The sequence below is a fragment of the Castor canadensis genome, chromosome 7, assembly GCF_047511655.1.
Source record: "Castor canadensis chromosome 7, mCasCan1.hap1v2, whole genome shotgun sequence".
NCBI classification, from domain to species: Eukaryota; Metazoa; Chordata; class Mammalia; order Rodentia; family Castoridae; genus Castor; species Castor canadensis.
The window spans coordinates 129706773-129724312 of record NC_133392.1 but is presented as its reverse complement, the minus strand read 5'-3'; the positions used below and the strand labels follow the sequence as shown (position 1 = coordinate 129724312).

The 17540-nt window shown below is 51.3% G+C and overlaps 1 protein-coding gene across 18 annotated transcripts in view; it reads left to right on the top strand.

The window, feature by feature from the left end:
* Ptprf (protein tyrosine phosphatase receptor type F) overlaps window positions 1-17294 on the top strand; it is an 84959-nt gene extending 67665 nt beyond the window's left edge. For 12 of the 18 annotated variants that reach the window (XM_020156375.2, XM_074080358.1, XM_074080355.1 and 9 more), the window contains 18 exons: window positions 99-352; window positions 439-532; window positions 1129-1350; window positions 1726-1880; window positions 4180-4295; window positions 7348-7380; window positions 8204-8301; window positions 11256-11379; window positions 11517-11692; window positions 12399-12518; window positions 12772-12926; window positions 13006-13291; window positions 13394-13572; window positions 13804-13930; window positions 14149-14274; window positions 14528-14682; window positions 14786-14921; window positions 15623-17294. In XM_020156375.2, the coding sequence (XP_020011964.1) occupies window positions 99-352; window positions 439-532; window positions 1129-1350; window positions 1726-1880; window positions 4180-4295; window positions 7348-7380; window positions 8204-8301; window positions 11256-11379; window positions 11517-11692; window positions 12399-12518; window positions 12772-12926; window positions 13006-13291; window positions 13394-13572; window positions 13804-13930; window positions 14149-14274; window positions 14528-14682; window positions 14786-14921; window positions 15623-15691 (2625 nt within the window). In that variant the 3' untranslated portion in view covers window positions 15692-17294. The remainder of the gene's footprint in view (window positions 1-98; window positions 353-438; window positions 533-1128; window positions 1351-1725; window positions 1881-4179; window positions 4296-7347; window positions 7381-8203; window positions 8302-11255; window positions 11380-11516; window positions 11693-12398; window positions 12519-12771; window positions 12927-13005; window positions 13292-13393; window positions 13573-13803; window positions 13931-14148; window positions 14275-14527; window positions 14683-14785; window positions 14922-15622) is intronic. The other 6 variants (XM_020156377.2, XM_074080364.1, XM_020156373.2 and 3 more) reach the window with 1 other exon arrangement.
* Window positions 17295-17540: the final 246 nt, after the last annotated feature.

The following is a 17540-nucleotide window of genomic DNA, read 5'->3' as shown; positions in this document are numbered from 1 at the left end:
GAACTGGGTCCTAATGGTGTAGGCACTGTGCCCTGCAAGCACATGATGGCCATTCTCACTCAGAAACACTGCTGTGCTTTCCCTTTTTCCGCCCGCAGATTCTGTACAATGGACAGAGTGTGGAGGTGGATGGGCACTCAATGCGGAAGCTGATTGCAGACCTGCAGCCCAACACAGAGTACTCCTTTGTGCTGATGAACCGCGGCAGCAGTGCAGGGGGCCTGCAGCATCTTGTGTCCATCCGCACAGCCCCTGACCTCCTGCCATACAAGCCACTGCTTGCCTCTGCATACATAGAAGATGGCCGTTTTGCCCTCTCTATGCCCCAAGTGCAGGACCCCTCTCTGGTCAGGTGTGAAGATGAGGCTAGGGGCCTGTGTGGGGCAGGGTTGCAGGCTGCTGGTAGTGACAGTCCTGATTGCTGCTCTGCCCATCCAGGTGGTTCTACATCGTGGTGGTGCCCATTGACCGTGTGGGTGGTAATATGCTGGCGCCAAGATGGAACACACCCGAGGAGCTGGAGCTGGATGAGGTGCGAGAGGGGGCCAGCATTGATTAAAGCCCCACTCGGTAGTTGACAGTGGCCACCTTTCCCTGGGTGTTACCCTAGTGGACTGTCCCAGGTCCTCTTTCCCCGATTGAAGTCACTCTCCTGGTTACTTGGCTGGAGCCTGTTCTTTTCTCTGGAGAGAAGTACTCTGAGGGGAATCCCAGGAATGTTCGGAGGACTCTTGCAGGGCTTACAGAGAAATTCCCAGGAGATGTTTGGTGAGAAGGAAAGGAAAGCAGCTCTGCAGTTTTAGAGAGTCCCAAACCTTGTGGACTTTGGAGAGACCTATGAATCTAGAAGCCATGGAGGGACTAGAGTGAGCCTGAACTTGTGAAGTCCTCTGTCCTCTCCTCACAGCCAGGATGGAAACTGCCTGTGTGGTTAGAATGAGATTACATAAGGCCTCTTCTCATGGCCTGGTGGGAGAAGTGGCATTATGGTGCACGATGTGGGCAGGCCAGGCTTGGGTCCTTTACATGGAAGGTGGGCATTGGTCTCAGCCCCAGTGGTTTATGTCACAGGGCCCTAGGGGTGGTATGCTCTGAGGTCCCATGTGACTCCATGCTCTGCCCTGCCAGCTTCTCGAGGCCATTGAGCAGGGTGGTGAGCAGCAGCGGCGGCGGCGGCGGCGCCAGGCAGAGCGACTGAAACCATATGTGGCAGCTCAGGTGGATGTACTCCCCGAGACCTTTACCCTGGGGGACAAGAAGAGCTACCGGGGCTTCTACAACCGGCCCCTGTCTCCAGACCTGAGTTACCAGTGTTTTGTGCTCGCCTCTCTGAAGGAACCTGTGGACCAGGTCTGCCTGAGTCAGCTTGGCTCTCAGTACCCCAAGACCTTTGCTAACCCCAAAGTAGGCTAGTATCAGATACTAGGAGATATCTGCCCCGCCCGTGCTCCCCCCCGCCCCGCCCCCACACACACCTGGGTCTGCATCAGTGCAGGGATATCAAGATTCCCAGCCTTGGACAGCCCCTGAGGCCCAACTCACTAGGCCCAAAGACCCAGAAGGCCAGATCTAATTTGGCTCCGGGACCCAGTCCTGCTGATAAGCCTCTTAGGATTTGGAGATCAGGTCTAGGACAGCCCTAGAGCCCTCTCTAGGTTTGATGGGCAGAGGGTGGGGCTCTCTCACTGTGCTCACAGCCTGTGCTATTCCTCCACTGGGCCACAGAAGCGCTATGCCTCCAGCCCCTACTCGGATGAGATCGTGATCCAGGTGACACCAGCCCAGCAACAGGAGGAGCCTGAGATGCTCTGGGTGACAGGCCCTGTCCTGGCAGTCATCCTCATCATACTCATCGTCATCGCCATCCTCCTATTCAAGAGGTGAGTGCTGTGCTCAAGGCTCCGGGGGACAGCACCTGCCTCGTACCTCTCAGATCCTCTATGGTGCTTTATATGTGGAGTAAGTGCAACCAGCCTGGCCCCTGGCCCCTGGGTGCAGTGGGAAGCCAAAATGGGCAAAGCAGTGCTGTGTGCATGTACACCTGGGTGTGTCAGCCTGGGTGTGAAGAGGGACCAAGGCATTCCATTGTACATCCCCAGATATGTCTGTCTGTCTCTGTTTCCGTGGGTATGAGTGCATTTGTCCCTTTAGCTTCCAGGTGCCCCTGGCATCTGGTCTCCTGCCTTAAGTACTTTCCTTCTGCCCCTTTTCCTAGGTGGTTCTCCAACCTCATTCTCCTGCGTGGGCTTGAAATGGTCCAGACCCAGCTGCAGGCCCACATCCCTCATGTAGCAGACATTCATTGAAGGCCCGTTGTGCCCACCACATCCACAGCTGTCACAGCCTGTGTCCTTAACATTCATTCCTCTGTTGAGTAGTTGTAGCACCTACCCCTAGAGTCTCCATTTCCTATCTGCCCAACTTCCACCCTCCTGTTTGCAGAGATATAACTTTGTCACCCTCAGCTTAAAACCCCTTGGTGACTCCCAAAATAAAAACCAACCCATTTAGCCTGAAGTTTAATGCTGGCTTATCTGGTCCTGCTACCATCCTTGACATTGTCACACCAAACAAATGTGATTCCCAGACCCATAAACACTGGACCCTCTTCTGTTCTGCAGCTATTCCTTCCTCACTCCCTGGCAGCTGCCTCCTTATCCTTCAAGACTCACTTCCAGGAGACTTTCTCTGGTTCCCATCCTTTCCCCACACAGATTGTCCACTTGGCCCTGTGCTGGGCATGTGGCTGGGTGTGCTGAGACTTAACCCTCATCCCGTACCCTTACTCCTGCACAGGGCTGACTAAGCACACAAGCATGTCAGAGCACCTGGCCAATGAATGCATGCTGGTCTGTGTGTCTGACATAAGAAATCGTAGTGCCTGTCTCCTGTGCCCTTGCCTGGACCTCGTGCTCCTTCCTGGCAAGTTTTCCCCTTCTAGGGCGGACAGACCTGTGGGTGGTCCCTGAGGAGTGCTCTCCCACACACCCACTCATCCTTCTCACCCCCACCTAGATCTTGGTGTCTGTGCAGAGAGGTGAATCCCCTTCCTTGTGAATATCATGTGGGTACCTTATAAGGGTCCCACAGTATCCCCATCATGTGAGGGCTAAGTGTTTGGCAGAAACAATGACCATTCCTTTCTTCTGTCCTTGCCTATCTTTCGGGACCTAGTAAACAAGAAAGGTAGGAGTTGTTCCTTCTCTCTTCACATGCCTCCCCCTTTACTTCTTATCCCTGTGCACATCTCGGGCCAGCAGGGAGGGATGGTGCTCTGACAAAGCCTCCTGGCTTGTGGCTTTAAGCAGCAAATTGGTCAGCCCAGCAGGTTTCCTGGTTGGCATGAGGGACAGACTCTGTTTTTCTCTCGCCAGTTCAACTCTGACCTCCACGGGGATGTTCCTTTGCTGCACATGCACGATACAAACTTCATTGCTTCCCCTAAGTCCACAGAGCTCTCTAGAATCCTCCCTAGTCTCCTAGTTCTCCAGGAAATTATCTAAGTGCTGCAAGAGATGGTCTTGCTCCACTCTGCAGAGCAGTGGGGAATGGTGTCCTAATGTACATACACTCAAGCACACTCACGAATTCTTCCCTGACACACATGCACAGACTGCAAGTGAGCCCTAGGTACTGCTCAGTAGCTGGATCCTGTAGTCTGTCTTCTGATCCTGTCCTCGTAGACCAGGAAGCTGAGGCCAGTGAGAGAGGACTCTGCCCAGCTAGGGTGATGCCTTTCCTGTCTTTCCCTTGCTGCTCTGGGCATTTACCTTGATACTGTTACAGCCAGACAGCTGGGACCCAGTCCCCATTGATTGTTTGTGTATTTTATGTGTCATTGCATGTTTCTTCCTGATGGCTTCTGCTGCCTCAGCTATGGTAGTCTTGGGGATAGCAGCCATTGCCCAGCAGTGACCTGTTTTATGTCCAAAGGAGCCGCCCCCTTCCTGCAACCCCTTCCTCCCTTGCTACTTGCCCCTCTGTCCACTTCACATTCCTGCTGTCTCCCTACCACACCCCTACCCTGTGTTCTCTCATATTGAGGCTGCTCTGCCCCTGGCTCCTCTGTGTTCAGAGACCCCAGGGTGAGGTGGGGCAGTGGGGGTGACAGAGCTGTGGACATGGGGCTGGTCTTGGCCTAGATCTCAGGTTCTCACCAAATTTTCTCTCCCTCTTTAGAAAAAGGACTCACTCCCCATCATCAAAGGATGAGCAGTCAATTGGGCTAAAGGACTCCCTGCTGGCCCATTCCTCTGACCCTGTGGAGATGCGGAGGCTCAACTACCAGACCCCAGGTAGGGCAGCTCCCACAGTTTCCTTGCCCTGCTTCCTATACATGCCGGTTTGCAGGCCCTGTTCCTGGGCTCTGCACGTAAGGACCTTAGGCACATGCCCCCATTTCTTGCTGTTTTTCTTCCTTTTCTAGGGACTGACATGACTAAGGAACTTCAGATCCAATAGGTATATAGGGCCCAGAAGCCTCTCAGGGACAGCAAACCTGCTTATTAGCTTCTGTACATCTTCAGTCTGGGCTTCTCTGAATTTGGGCTATAAGGAGCCCCTCCAGGGCCCACATCCCTGCCACAGGGTGGCCAGTCTATACACTCACCCTTTTGCTCACCATGCAAAATGGAGGACATTAACAAGGAGAATGCCCCACCAGGCATGAGGGGAGACGATGCACCCACACCTGACCTTGCTTAGAAGCAACTCCAGGTTCGTTGTGCAAGGACAGGGACCACAGCTCAAGGGTTAGTACCTGTCCCTCTTCTCTGGCCACTCATGTCCTGTTTAGCTGTTCCTTCCATTTGAAAATGTCACTCCTCTCAACTTTGTTTTGCCTCATAGTGTGTCAGCAAAAATAAAATAAAAAATTCCTCATTTACAAAAAAAAAAAAAGGAGAGGTCACTCCTCCTGCAGAAGGAGCCCTGAAGTGCTGGCAGAGTGGCTCAAGTGGTAGAACGCCTGCCAAGCAAGCATGAGGCCCTGAATTCGAACCCCAGTATAGCCATTAAAAAAAAAAAAAAACCCAGGCTGAGATATAGCTGGGTGGTATAGCACTTGCCTAGCATGTGCGAGGCCCTGGGTTCAATCCCAGCACCAAAAAAGAAAAGACAAAAAAAAAAAAACAACAACCCAGAAGAAGCCCCCATTTCACTTCTTACAGAGGGCTGGAATTGCCTCAGTGACAGTCTCTGAGCTCTGTGGCATCAGAAACTGGGGTCTTGTTCTTCCCTATCCTTGTATTTAGCACACAGTGGGTTCTTGATGAATGCCTATGAAATGAACACACGACAGTGGAACAAATGAGTGAACTAATGTGTGCACACAGAGGACCTCTGTATGTATAAGCTAATTATTACTGCATATCAAGTTTTCCTCAAACTTAGTGACTTAAAACAACGATTATGTATTTTCTCTCACAGTTTCTCTGACTCAGGAATTCAGACAGGGCACAGCAGGAGCAATGTCTCTATTCTGAATGTCTGGGCCCTCAGCTGGAAGACTTGAAGGCTAGAAGCCAGAATCATTTAAAATGGGGTCTGGCAAATAATGGCTGGTAGCCAAATATGGCCCACCATATGTTTTCATAAATAAAGTTTTCCTGAATACATTTGGTGTATGAAGGTCAATTTAGTAGACGGGAGAAATACCATATGGCCACAAAGCCTAAAATATTTACTTTCTGGCCTCTCATAGGAAAAATTTCCCAAAAATTTAGTAAAAACTGGTTCATTTAGGTGGCGGGTGGTTGATGAGCCGGGCTATTAGCGGGACACCCATGCACAGCATCTTTGTATGACCTGGGCTTCCTCACAACATGGTGACTTAGTTCCCAGTGCATGCATCTTACTGGTGTATCCTGCAGACCTAGTAGGCTGTTGCAACCTAGCATGACTGAATCCAAGTGCCAATATGGTGGGACTAGAGGGAAGAGGAGCCTGCCAGCGTGCCAGGCCATGTGGGCCTCATCCAGTGGAAAGGTGGGAGGTGGCTCCCCAAGTAGAGGCACTGCATGTACATCTTCACCAACCTTTGAATGTTTCTGCTGCGTTGGAGTGAGGGAACCAGGATTATTGACTGGGGATACAGCAAAGGTCTTGGAAAAGCAGGGTGAAGGACGTGAACTTCCTTCTAAGAACCCCAGGAAGACATTGAAGTTCTTTAGCAGGGGGTTAGCAGCTATAGACACAGCACTCTGGCTGCTTTGTGGAGAATGGATTAAAGGGGGAGAAATTGAGTCAGGGAGACTAGGATACTGGTTAGGAGGCATTGGGGGATAGAGGGAAGGGGCAGGCTCAGGAAGCATAAAGGAGACCACAAGGGCTGCAAGAATGGTCATGTAACTGCTGGCTGAGGAATGAGGTGGGGGTATCCAGGTAGTAGTGAGCCTGTGGGTCTGGACCTCTGCACTGACCTCAGTGATTAAACCACCAGTGTGGGAGGTGCCAAGTGGCATTTAGTGGTCAAAGCCCAGAAAGGCTGAGGAGTGTGTGTTCTCGAAGCCAGAGCCACGGAGAGCTACGCAAGGAAGAGAGACCAAGTGATGTAGAGTATTGGGAGACAGAGGAGTGAAAACCAATGGATCTGGCAAGTGAAACCTTACAGGGAATGTGGCAGCCCAGTCTCCAGGCAGAAACTTGTCTATGGACTGAGGAGTAGTGATTGGGGATATGAAGAACCTGTTTGAAGGGTCAGTGAAAGACCTACCAGGCAGGTACTTGGGAAGGGAGAAGAGGGGGGAAAAAAAAGATTGTTTCCAATGTGGAAATCACCTGAAAAATAGCCAAGGCCACATTTTGATACCAGAGGGGATAAAGATTCAGTTTGGACTTAGTATTTGGTCATAAAAAGAGCCCTGAGCAGGGCACTAGTGGCTCAGCCTGTAATCCTAGCTACTCAGGAGGTAGAGAGATCAGGAGGATCACGGTTCAAAGCCAGCTGCTGGCCGAAAGTTCGAGAGACCCTATCTTGAAAAAACTCATCACCAAAAAGGGTTAGTGGAGTGGCTCACACGGTAAAAGTGCCTGCCTAGCAAGTGTAAGGCCCTGAGTTCAAACCCCAGTGCTGCAAAAAAATAAAAATAAAAAAGAGTCTGTAAAGGCCACCGAGGTCCATGGGGCTTAGTAGTGTTCTCTCTGGAGGTTGGACATCTGTCCGTGTTACTGGGAGAAAAGGGAGCCTGTGGTGGGTCCCCAGTCCCTCACTATCCTGACCAATGTCCCTTCCTCCTTCCCTCCCTCCCACCTCCCAATCCTACACTGATCTCAGAGCCAAGTGACCAGAACAGGCTACCCAGCTCTCTTCTCTTGCCCTATTGGTTTTTTGGTTTGTTTTCTCTGCAGGTTCCAGTGCCCCCAGTTGCCCGAATATTTCAAGTTAGTTTTCAAAGTTCCCATATTTGGAGAAACTTTGGCTTCAGTGTCTGTTTCCACTCTACTTTCTCACCGCATTGCTTCCTTCCCTCCTTGTTCTTCTCCCCTCTTCCTCTGTTCTCTTCCAGCTGTTGCCTCATCTCTCTCCTCCCCCTTCTCGGCCCACCTTGCTTCCTCCTGATTCTTTGCTCTCCTGCTGGCCCTTTCTCCTTGCCTCTGCCACTTCTGGTCTCAGTCTGACACTTGTGTGAGTGCCTCTGCTTCCCATCTCCTTGGCTCTCTGTTTCTACATCTTCATTTTCATTTCTGCTTCTCTCTCATGTACCTTTGTCAACACTGCCATTGTCTTTGCACTTTGTGACCACTTCATCCACACACTTGGTGCCTGTGACAACAGTGTCACCAAGTCTCCTGTGGTGACTGGCGCCAGTGAGGGGCAGGAGGACTGTCCCTAGGCAGATGTGGTAGAAGCCCAGCTTCCATCCTGTCTGCAGCTGATGACCTGGGTTTCCAGCCCCAGCCTGGGGAGGCAGGAAGTCTCTCATTCCTCCTAGTAGACCTGTCAGCCTGAGCCCTGTTGTCCTCACTCAGCACTGTGTCACCTGGACATGTTCACAGCACACACTCCCTCTCTGGCCCTTCCCACTCCCTAGACACTGTGCTTCACCATCCCTGTTGCCGCATGTACTGCTGTCTCCATGCCACCAGTGCTAAGTGCTCCATGGTCACACATGTTCACATGTGCACATAACATGCATTGGGGCTGTCTCTGCCACCTGCTCAGGCCTCATGCTAACTCTGCCTGTGTGTACCCCACTTTCCGCAGGTATGCGAGACCACCCGCCTATTCCCATCACTGACCTGGCAGACAACATCGAGCGCCTCAAAGCCAATGATGGCCTCAAGTTCTCCCAGGAGTATGAGGTAAAATACACCCCACCATGTGGCTGGCCTAGGCCTAGTCCATACCACTGCCTTTCTTGTTCCAGATTCTAGCTATAGCTGGGGTTCCAGGCTTTACTGGTGCACAGCAAACAGGGTCGACCCCAGTGAAGTTCAGCTGGGGAATGGGTAGACTCATGTGCTGGACCTGGTGAGGTGCCCACCAAGATACTCTGGTGGTCACTCCCTGGAGATGCTTCAGAAGGCACATGTGCCAGATACTAATAGGCAAATGCAGGCCACAGACAGATCAGTAACAATGGACACAAGAACTGGTCTCTATAAGAGCTTACTGCAGGCCAGCACCAGCTGGGTACTGGTCATTATCTCACTCACCTCCCCTACAGTCTGCTGAAATGGTAGTTACTGCTGCATGTTATAGACCAGGAAGTGGGGCTTGGAGAGGGAAAGTGACTTGCCCAAGGTCAAACAGCTTATGCGTAATAGAACTTGGATTCCAACTCAGGCCTACCTGATGACCTGTGTCACTTCCTGACCACTCCATCCACATGGCCACACCATCCACATGCTCAGTATCACCGAATCTTCCATGGTGACCAGCACCAGTGAGGGGCAGAAGGGCTGTCCCTAGGCAGAAGTAGTGCAAGCCCAGCTTCTGTCCTGTCAGCTGCCACCCACCTGCACTCACATGGCACAGCTCAAAAAAGGAAAAAAAAAAAGAATCACACAGCTACAGATTAGGAGTCAGATTCTCAAGCTTTGGTGCTCAGGCCCTCCACATGCTTACCTCACAGTGGCCTTGATTCCTGTTTGCTAAAGGCTCAGACTTCAGGGTCTGAGAGATTCTATTCAACTCACAGTTGGTGGCAGGGGATAAGTCTTGAGTGCCAGGCTACTCAGTCAGGGGGCTAGGGGAGGGCTTTGTTAGAAAGGAAGCAACAGAGATCCACCTTCTCTAGGAAGCACAGGCAGAATTGTTTTTCTGCTGTGTCCACCACTTTCCCCCAGCACACTGCACAGGCCTCAAAAGACGATTGGAAGATAGGTGGTGGATGGGTTGCCCTGGCCTAACCTGGGAGTTTGCTATTGTTCTGGTTAGGTATTCACTCTTGTTTTGGGGGACATATCCCTGGGTAGCAAGATTGCCCTTCCTAGGGCCATGGGGTAGATAAATACCAAGGTTGGTGGGCCAGGTTTCCAAAGAGGAAATTGAGCTTGATAAGCACATAGATGAACATGTCTGCTGCAAAGGAACTGTGCTGCTTCTATCTGTAGAGCACTCACTGGGTCCTGCTTTGCTATGGTCTTGCTGTAGTAATGAACCATGAGTTGGATCACCTGCTTTCAGCTCTTTATCTGGCCGAGAAGACTGCTTTTGTCTTCCACCCATGTGCCATGTCTCACACCTGCCCTTCCTTTCACAAGACTCTGCTTCACTGTCTTGGTTCGCAGGGCACCTACTTACAATGGTCCCATGTCAACTTTAGCCCACTCGTCTCTATATGATCTTTCCTTACAAGATACTCTTCCTTCTGGAAACCAACGCTGTTGTGGGTTCTCCCTTAGCCAGGATTCCATAGCTGCTTTTTTTAATGTTCTCTTAGTCATTCATCACACATTTTCTAGCACATACAGTGTGCCAGTCACTGTGCTAGGTGCTGGGGATATGGAGACAGATGCCCTAAGGGGACCCAGTCAGTGGGGAAACACTGGCATATGGGTAATTAGCATTGAATGTGTGACACTGACAATATGCCATGGTCCTAAATTTGACCAGCATGCAGAGGGAAGGGAGGCTGGCAGCACTGAGACAGCGGGAGGGTAGGCGTGAAGCAATGGCATTGTCCCATGAGAAGTAACAAAATATGGAGGAGACTGCATGCCATGCTGAGAACTTTCACTATCCATCTGTAAATGGAGGATAATAACTGAACTATCTCATGAGAATTAGATAAGGAAATTCGTGCAGAGTACTTATAACAATGCTAGGCACACCATGAGCTCCCACTAAGACTTAGCTGCTACCATTTCTGCTCTCCAAGGCCACAAAGAACATGGGAGACTTTTAAGCAGAAAATTGATACTTAGATCTTCATGATCAAAGATTATTCTGGCTATAGGACAGAATGGGTTGGAGTGGGGCAAGAGGGAAGAGGCAGGGAGATGCTAAGCCTGAGCTGGGCAACATGGCCAAGGGCAGTGGCAGCCAGGAGAGAATGTTGGAGGAGGGGGAGCACCCGGACAGGGTGAATGACAGGAGGAGGGAGCATAGAGAAATTTTAAGGTAGACTTGTAGGTGCTGGTCTGGGCTTCTGGGTAAATGGATGATTGTACCCTTCACTGAGGTATTCCAGCAGTTGAGCCAGATTCAGAGAGGAGGCTGAAGAACTTGGCATTAAAAGAATTGAAATGGAAGGGCCTATGAGACCACCTGGTGGAGATTCCCAGGAAATCTGCCACATACTCAGGGGACAGCTTCAGCAGACAGGTGTAAGAATACTGTGAGCAACGAAGGTCACTCGGGAAGGGTTGTAACTAAGAAGATGGCCTGGGAAGAACCTGGAGGAGCTGTGTCCTGCCTGTTAGGAGAGCGGGGCAAGGGAGCAGCTGGAGAAGGAATAGCCAGAGAGGTGGAGGAGAGCTGGCACAGTGGTGCCCAGTGTCCAGAGCCTTTGGCAGTTTCCAGAATGGCCTAGCTGACTGCTGTTGCTTCCATCTGTCTGTGCTCATTTCATTAGCTGTGTGTAGTTCCCTTTACCCTGTCTTACCCCACCACAGGCCACTCTACCAGACAAAGGAATTTGGTGCTATGATCAGAGGAGTACTCAGTCCATCTCTTCCCAGATAGGGATGTGGCAACTCTGGATAGGGGGTAGTGCTCAGCCTAAGCACCATGGATAGAAGGTTGGAGCCCCCAGGGGAGTAGGTGTCTCTTGCTCATCCCTCACCTGACCTGCTTCTTCTACTCCTGGCAGTCCATTGATCCTGGACAGCAATTCACATGGGAGAATTCCAACCTGGAGGTGAACAAGCCCAAGAACCGCTACGCAAATGTCATTGCCTATGATCACTCTCGAGTCATCCTCACCTCCATTGATGGTGAGCCAAGGGTGGAGCCTTCTCCCATCCCTTTGTTCTCCCTCTTGCTCACTGGGGTGACATTTAATCCTACAGAAGACTCATGAATTTCAGCTGGCCTGGGGGTTGTTGCTTTCCCACATCCCTTTCATCTTCAGGTGTCCCTGGGAGTGACTACATCAATGCCAACTACATTGATGGCTACCGCAAGCAGAATGCCTACATCGCCACACAGGGCCCACTGCCCGAGACCATGGGCGATTTCTGGCGGATGGTATGGGAACAACGCACAGCCACTGTGGTCATGATGACACGGCTGGAGGAGAAGTCTCGGGTAAGATTGTAGAGCCCTGTTAGGAGGTGGGTGGGAAATAATTCAACAACCAGGTGACATTGGGCACTTTCATCTGTCACTGCGGGCAGAAGTTCTTCAAGGGATTCCCTAAGTGCTATTACTTTCCCAGAGTATTGTCATGTTCTCCAGGTACTGGGGTGTCCTGGGGCTGTAGCATGTTCTCCAGATGCTCATAGGTTCCTGGGATGTTAATATGTTTCACCAAATGCTGTCATTTTCTGGAATGCTAACATGTTCCCCAGTTGCTGGCATGTTCCTGGGGTGTTCACATGTTCCTCAGATGCCAGAGTATTCCTGGGGGCATTAACACATCTCTTGAGTTGATTAGTAGAAAGCTGATATCTGTTTTTGCACTGCAAAGCATTGACTGGAACATAAAATTTACAGAGCTTGAAAATGGGGCATAAACGTTATGGGCAAATTTGCCAGAAAATGTGCCTGGCATGATCTGGTCTTGAATAAACAAGTTTCAATTAAGGCCCCATTCCACCAGCAAGGGCAGGGGTGGTGACATACTGTGATGAGGTTTGGTGAGGAAGAGAGACAGTGGATCTGAGAGTTGGGCTGGGTCCTTTGTAGCCAGATAGGCTGGACCTTACACTATGCTTCTGTGTGTCTCAACCTTTTGACACGCTTTAACATTGTCACCTATGCCCTGGCTCCTGCTGTGCTTGTCCCTCTGCAGGTGAAGTGTGATCAGTACTGGCCAGCCCGTGGCACTGAGACCTATGGCCTTATTCAGGTGACTCTGCTGGACACAGTGGAGCTGGCCACATACACTGTGCGCACCTTTGCACTTCACAAGGTAAGACCCTGGGCACCCTCGTAGTTGTCCTACACTTAGACCATATAAGGACAGTGGCCTTAGTATGGTAGGCTGAGATGGGGAGCCAATGTGGGAGATGAATGTGGTGTGATGGGCTGTGTTATGGGGACAGTGCCATGACTCCTTCAGGGTGCTTCATATGGCTTCTGAGTCCCATTCAAGAGTGGGGGAAGGGATTGACTCAAGTGGTAGGCCCTCCTGATTAACCTGTCTCTCCTGCCTTTATCCACAGAGTGGCTCCAGTGAGAAACGGGAGCTGCGTCAGTTTCAGTTCATGGCCTGGCCAGACCATGGGGTTCCCGAGTACCCGACTCCCATCTTGGCCTTCCTGCGACGGGTCAAGGCATGCAACCCCCTAGATGCAGGACCCATGGTCGTACACTGCAGGTGAGAGGGTACAGTGCCACCAAAGGGGGTGGGGTGGGAGGTGGGGACTTGTACCCCAAGCTGAGCCCGTGTCCTGCAGTGCTGGTGTGGGCCGCACAGGCTGCTTCATCGTAATTGATGCTATGCTGGAGCGGATGAAGCATGAGAAGACAGTAGACATCTATGGCCACGTTACATGCATGCGATCGCAGAGGAACTACATGGTGCAGACAGAGGACCAGTATGTGTTTATTCATGAGGCACTGCTAGAGGCTGCTATGTGCGGACACACAGAGGTGCCCGCCCGTAACCTCTACGCCCACATCCAGAAGCTAGGCCAAGTACCTCCTGGGGAAAGTGTGACAGCCATGGAGCTTGAGTTCAAGGTGGGATTCCGGTGGGGCTCCTTGACTACATTGGTCTGGACTGGGTCATGGGAATGATCCCTCACAGGAAGTCAGGCCTAACTAAATCCTTCCTCTCAATAGTTGTTGGCCAGCTCCAAAGCCCACACATCTCGCTTCATTAGCGCCAACCTGCCCTGCAATAAGTTCAAGAACCGCCTGGTGAACATCATGCCCTATGAACTGACCCGAGTATGTCTGCAGCCCATCCGTGGTGTAGAAGGCTCTGACTACATCAATGCCAGCTTCCTGGATGGCTATAGGTCAGCATGCTTGTCCCTGCCTAACCATGCCCTATGGTGCCTTGGCCTGCTCCTGGCTGGCCAGGTGGCAGCAGAGCAGGTCCAGCGCAGAAGTCCAGAGTAGGTTTGTTGGGTAGAGTTGTGAGGGTATCCTGGAGGAGGGCTTCTCTGAGCAGGGCCCCAAGGGGCCAAGTAGTCTCGGGAGATGGGGGCAGCAGCACCTCCAGCATGTGCAGTCTTATGTCCACCCAGACAACAGAAGGCCTACATAGCTACACAGGGGCCCCTGGCTGAGAGCACCGAGGACTTCTGGCGCATGCTATGGGAGCACAACTCCACCATCATCGTCATGCTGACCAAGCTTCGGGAGATGGGCAGGGTGAGCCTACTCCTTCTGCTAGGACCCTTGTCACACCTGGGAAGACACCAGCCACCCTTTGGAGAGATGCCCCTTTTGTTACTCTCCTTTCATACCCCAGCCTCCATCAGATCCTCCTTTTCACCTCTTGAGGCTTCCTGTCCCAGAATCCTGAAGCCTAGCACTCCCTTTACCTGTCTTCTCCACCTGATCCTGGGGGATGGGCACTCTGTCCACAGGAGAAGTGCCACCAGTATTGGCCAGCAGAGCGCTCTGCTCGCTACCAATACTTTGTTGTTGACCCGATGGCGGAATACAACATGCCCCAGTATATCCTGCGTGAGTTCAAGGTCACAGATGCCAGGGTGAGTGTTAAGGAGAGTATGCCTATTTGCATTGAAGCATGTCCATCACACCACTTAGCACATGTGGGGCAGGGGCAGTCCATACCATACCTTAGGTCATACTGCAGGAATCTGAGGTGGGAGTACAGGTTTGGGGCTGTGAGCTTATCTCCTGGAGTAGCCTTTCTGATGTATGCCTGTGTTACTGTATTCATGGCTTCGAGGGGCTATAGCCTTACAGACCTTAACCCTGTCCCCTGCTCATGTCTCCCAGGATGGGCAGTCAAGGACAATCCGGCAGTTCCAGTTCACAGACTGGCCAGAGCAGGGTGTGCCCAAGACAGGAGAGGGCTTCATTGACTTCATTGGGCAGGTGCACAAGACCAAGGAGCAGTTTGGGCAGGATGGACCCATCACAGTGCACTGCAGGTGGGCTGTCCCTGCTAAGGGGCAGGGATGGGGGGTGGTCCTGGAGGCCTGACACACCCACCTGAGGTGAGCAGTGTTCCTGACCCAGCTGTTATCCGAATAGTGCTGGTGTGGGCCGCACTGGAGTGTTCATCACTTTGAGTATCGTCCTGGAGCGTATGCGTTATGAGGGTGTGGTGGACATGTTCCAGACCGTGAAGACTCTGCGCACACAGCGTCCTGCAATGGTACAGACAGAGGTACGCAAATCATTGTGCAAGGCCAGGGTCTCATCAGCAGCCCTCCTAAAATCCTAGGCTGTATTTACAGTAGGACACATGTGAGCTTATGTGTTTGTTCATGCAGTAGACATGTAACATTGCCTGTTATGTGTAAGGTGCAGGGGAGATAATGAGATATGTTTTTTGTTTTGTTTTGGCAGTACAAGGGCTTGAACTTGTACTCATGATTGCTAGGCTTGCTGGGCAGGTGCTATACCACTTGAGCCACTCCATTAGCTCTGTTTTGTGTTGAGTTTTTCGAGATAGGGTCTCGTGAACTTTTTGTCTCAGTCTGGCTTTGAACCGTGAGTCTCCTGATCTCTGTCTCCCAAGTAGCTAGGATTATAAGTGTGAGATACATTCATTCAGAAGTTCATTACTGAGAACTAGTGGTGGCCTGGCTCTGGGTCAGGATTGGATACAGCAGTCCTTGTAGGATGCACAGTTAACAGAAAAATGTGGTTGGGGTGGCAGAGGGAAAGGAGAGAGATAAGCCTTCAGAGGCTCTTCTTTTAGGCTCCCCTAGACAGTGCCTAGGGATGCTGTTTGGGTCCAGCACCTGCTTTTGGCTATCAGAGCATAATTTTCTAGCCCACTGGCTGCAGCATGAGTGTCCTCAGCATTGTGATTGGGATATCTATTGGCACTGCCCATACTGACTGGACCCTTTGCCCTGGCAGGACCAGTACCAGCTGTGCTACCGTGCAGCCCTGGAGTACCTCGGCAGCTTTGACCACTATGCAACGTAACTACTGCTCCCTCTCCTCCGCCGCCCCCACTGGGGGGCTCTGGAGGGGACCTAGCTCCTCTGAGCCATACCGACCATCGTCCAGCCCTCCTGCACGGAAGCTGTTGCTGGCAAAGCACAGCTCACTGGGATCACAGCGTTTTAGGAACATTGCCACACCAGTCAGAGAACCCAGAACACCCTGGGCAAGTGGGTGGACCAGCAGCCAGGCTCTGTGGCCCCTCTCTGTCCACCAGGCCCAACTGGAGCCCACTTCAAGCTCTCTATTCAGCTTCGAGTTTCTCATGCTTCTTCTCATGGGGTGGGGATGGGGGAGCAAAGCCTCCTTTTTATATGTTAGGTGGAGTAGACAGAGGGATTCTAGCCTCTCCCTCTGATTTTCCTTTTGCAAATCCTTAACTGCAGAATGGGCCACTGTGGGGATTGGGGTTCATTTTATTTTCCTTTTTGAGTTCACTTTGGACCCTTTTTTTCTATAACTTACTGCTGGAGGACAGAACATGCCTTCCTCGTGTGGAGCTGGGCAGCTAGCCTTGAGCAAAGCTTGGCCATGGAATTGGGAGGAGGCACTGATCAGGCTGTTCTTCCAGCCTTTCAGACGAAATCCTGTTCCAGCCAAATGCAGGGAAACACAATTTTTTTTTTAAAAGCTTTGTTTTTTTTCCTTTAGAGCTTTTTTTTTAGGCCCCACTGACAGTGGTGGGTGGGGAGGCGATAAGAAACACACATCCCCAGTTGTCTGTTCCAGTGTGTGTTTAACATTCACAGCCCACAACTACAGACATGTCTGAGGGAGCCTGGCAAGGCGTTCCTCATCACCATTGTGTTTGCAAAGGTTAAAAAAACAAAAACAAAAACAAAAAACCACAAAAATCAAAAGAAAAAAAAAATCATTCCCTGGCCTCTACTTCAAGTCCCCAAGAGTGAGGCCTACAGTCCCCCAGAGGACCTACAGAGTCTTGCTGTTGTCCCTAGCATTGCAGTATGGCCAATGTAGGCTGTGGGGTTCCAGCCACCTGGCTAAGTAAATGGCACATGTCAGAGCCTATGCCACGCCCCACACACCTCAGGGCCAAGCGTGGGCGTGGATGGCCCTTCAGGTCCAGGCCAGTGGGCCTGGTAGCACATGTCTGTCCTCAGCAGGGATCAGATGGTTTCTCTCCCTGGTTTGCAGCTGGTTTCAAAGACCCGGAGAATTGCTCTTTTCCACTTCTTCAAAATGCCCTCATAAACCAATGTGGCAAGACTACTGGACTTCTGTCAATGGTACTATAATCATTCTTATCTTGGCTTGCTGAGGGGCAGGGAGAGGGCCTCTTCCTCTGGGCAGGACTATCTAGATAGGTAAGTGGGGGCGGGGAAGGGTGCATAGCTGTTTTAGCCGAGGGACATGATGCAGACGTCCCCAAATCTAGCTAGGCTAAGTCAAGAGCAACAATCCAGGGTTGGGAATGTTGGATGAAACATTCATTTTTACCTTGTGGATGCTAGTGCTGTAGAGTTCACTGTTGTACACAGTCTGTTTTCTATTTGTTAAGAAAAACTACAGCATCATTGCATAATTCTTGATGGTAATAAATTTGAATAACCAGATTTCTTAAAAACTGGGCCTCTGCCTCAGCTCTTTCTGGTTCCAGAGTCTGAACTCAGTAAATGAGTTCTGGAGATTCCATGCATCTGAGAGGATGGTGTGGCTATCCTGAGTACTTGGGACAGGGTGGGCTCCTGCCATCGTTACCTACTTCTGTTTTGAGGACAAAGTTGCCAAGTGCCGGACCTGAACCACAGCCTTGAACCACCCAGGCTGAGGAGCACACTCTTTACCTCTTCTCCCCCTTGGGATGCTGTTT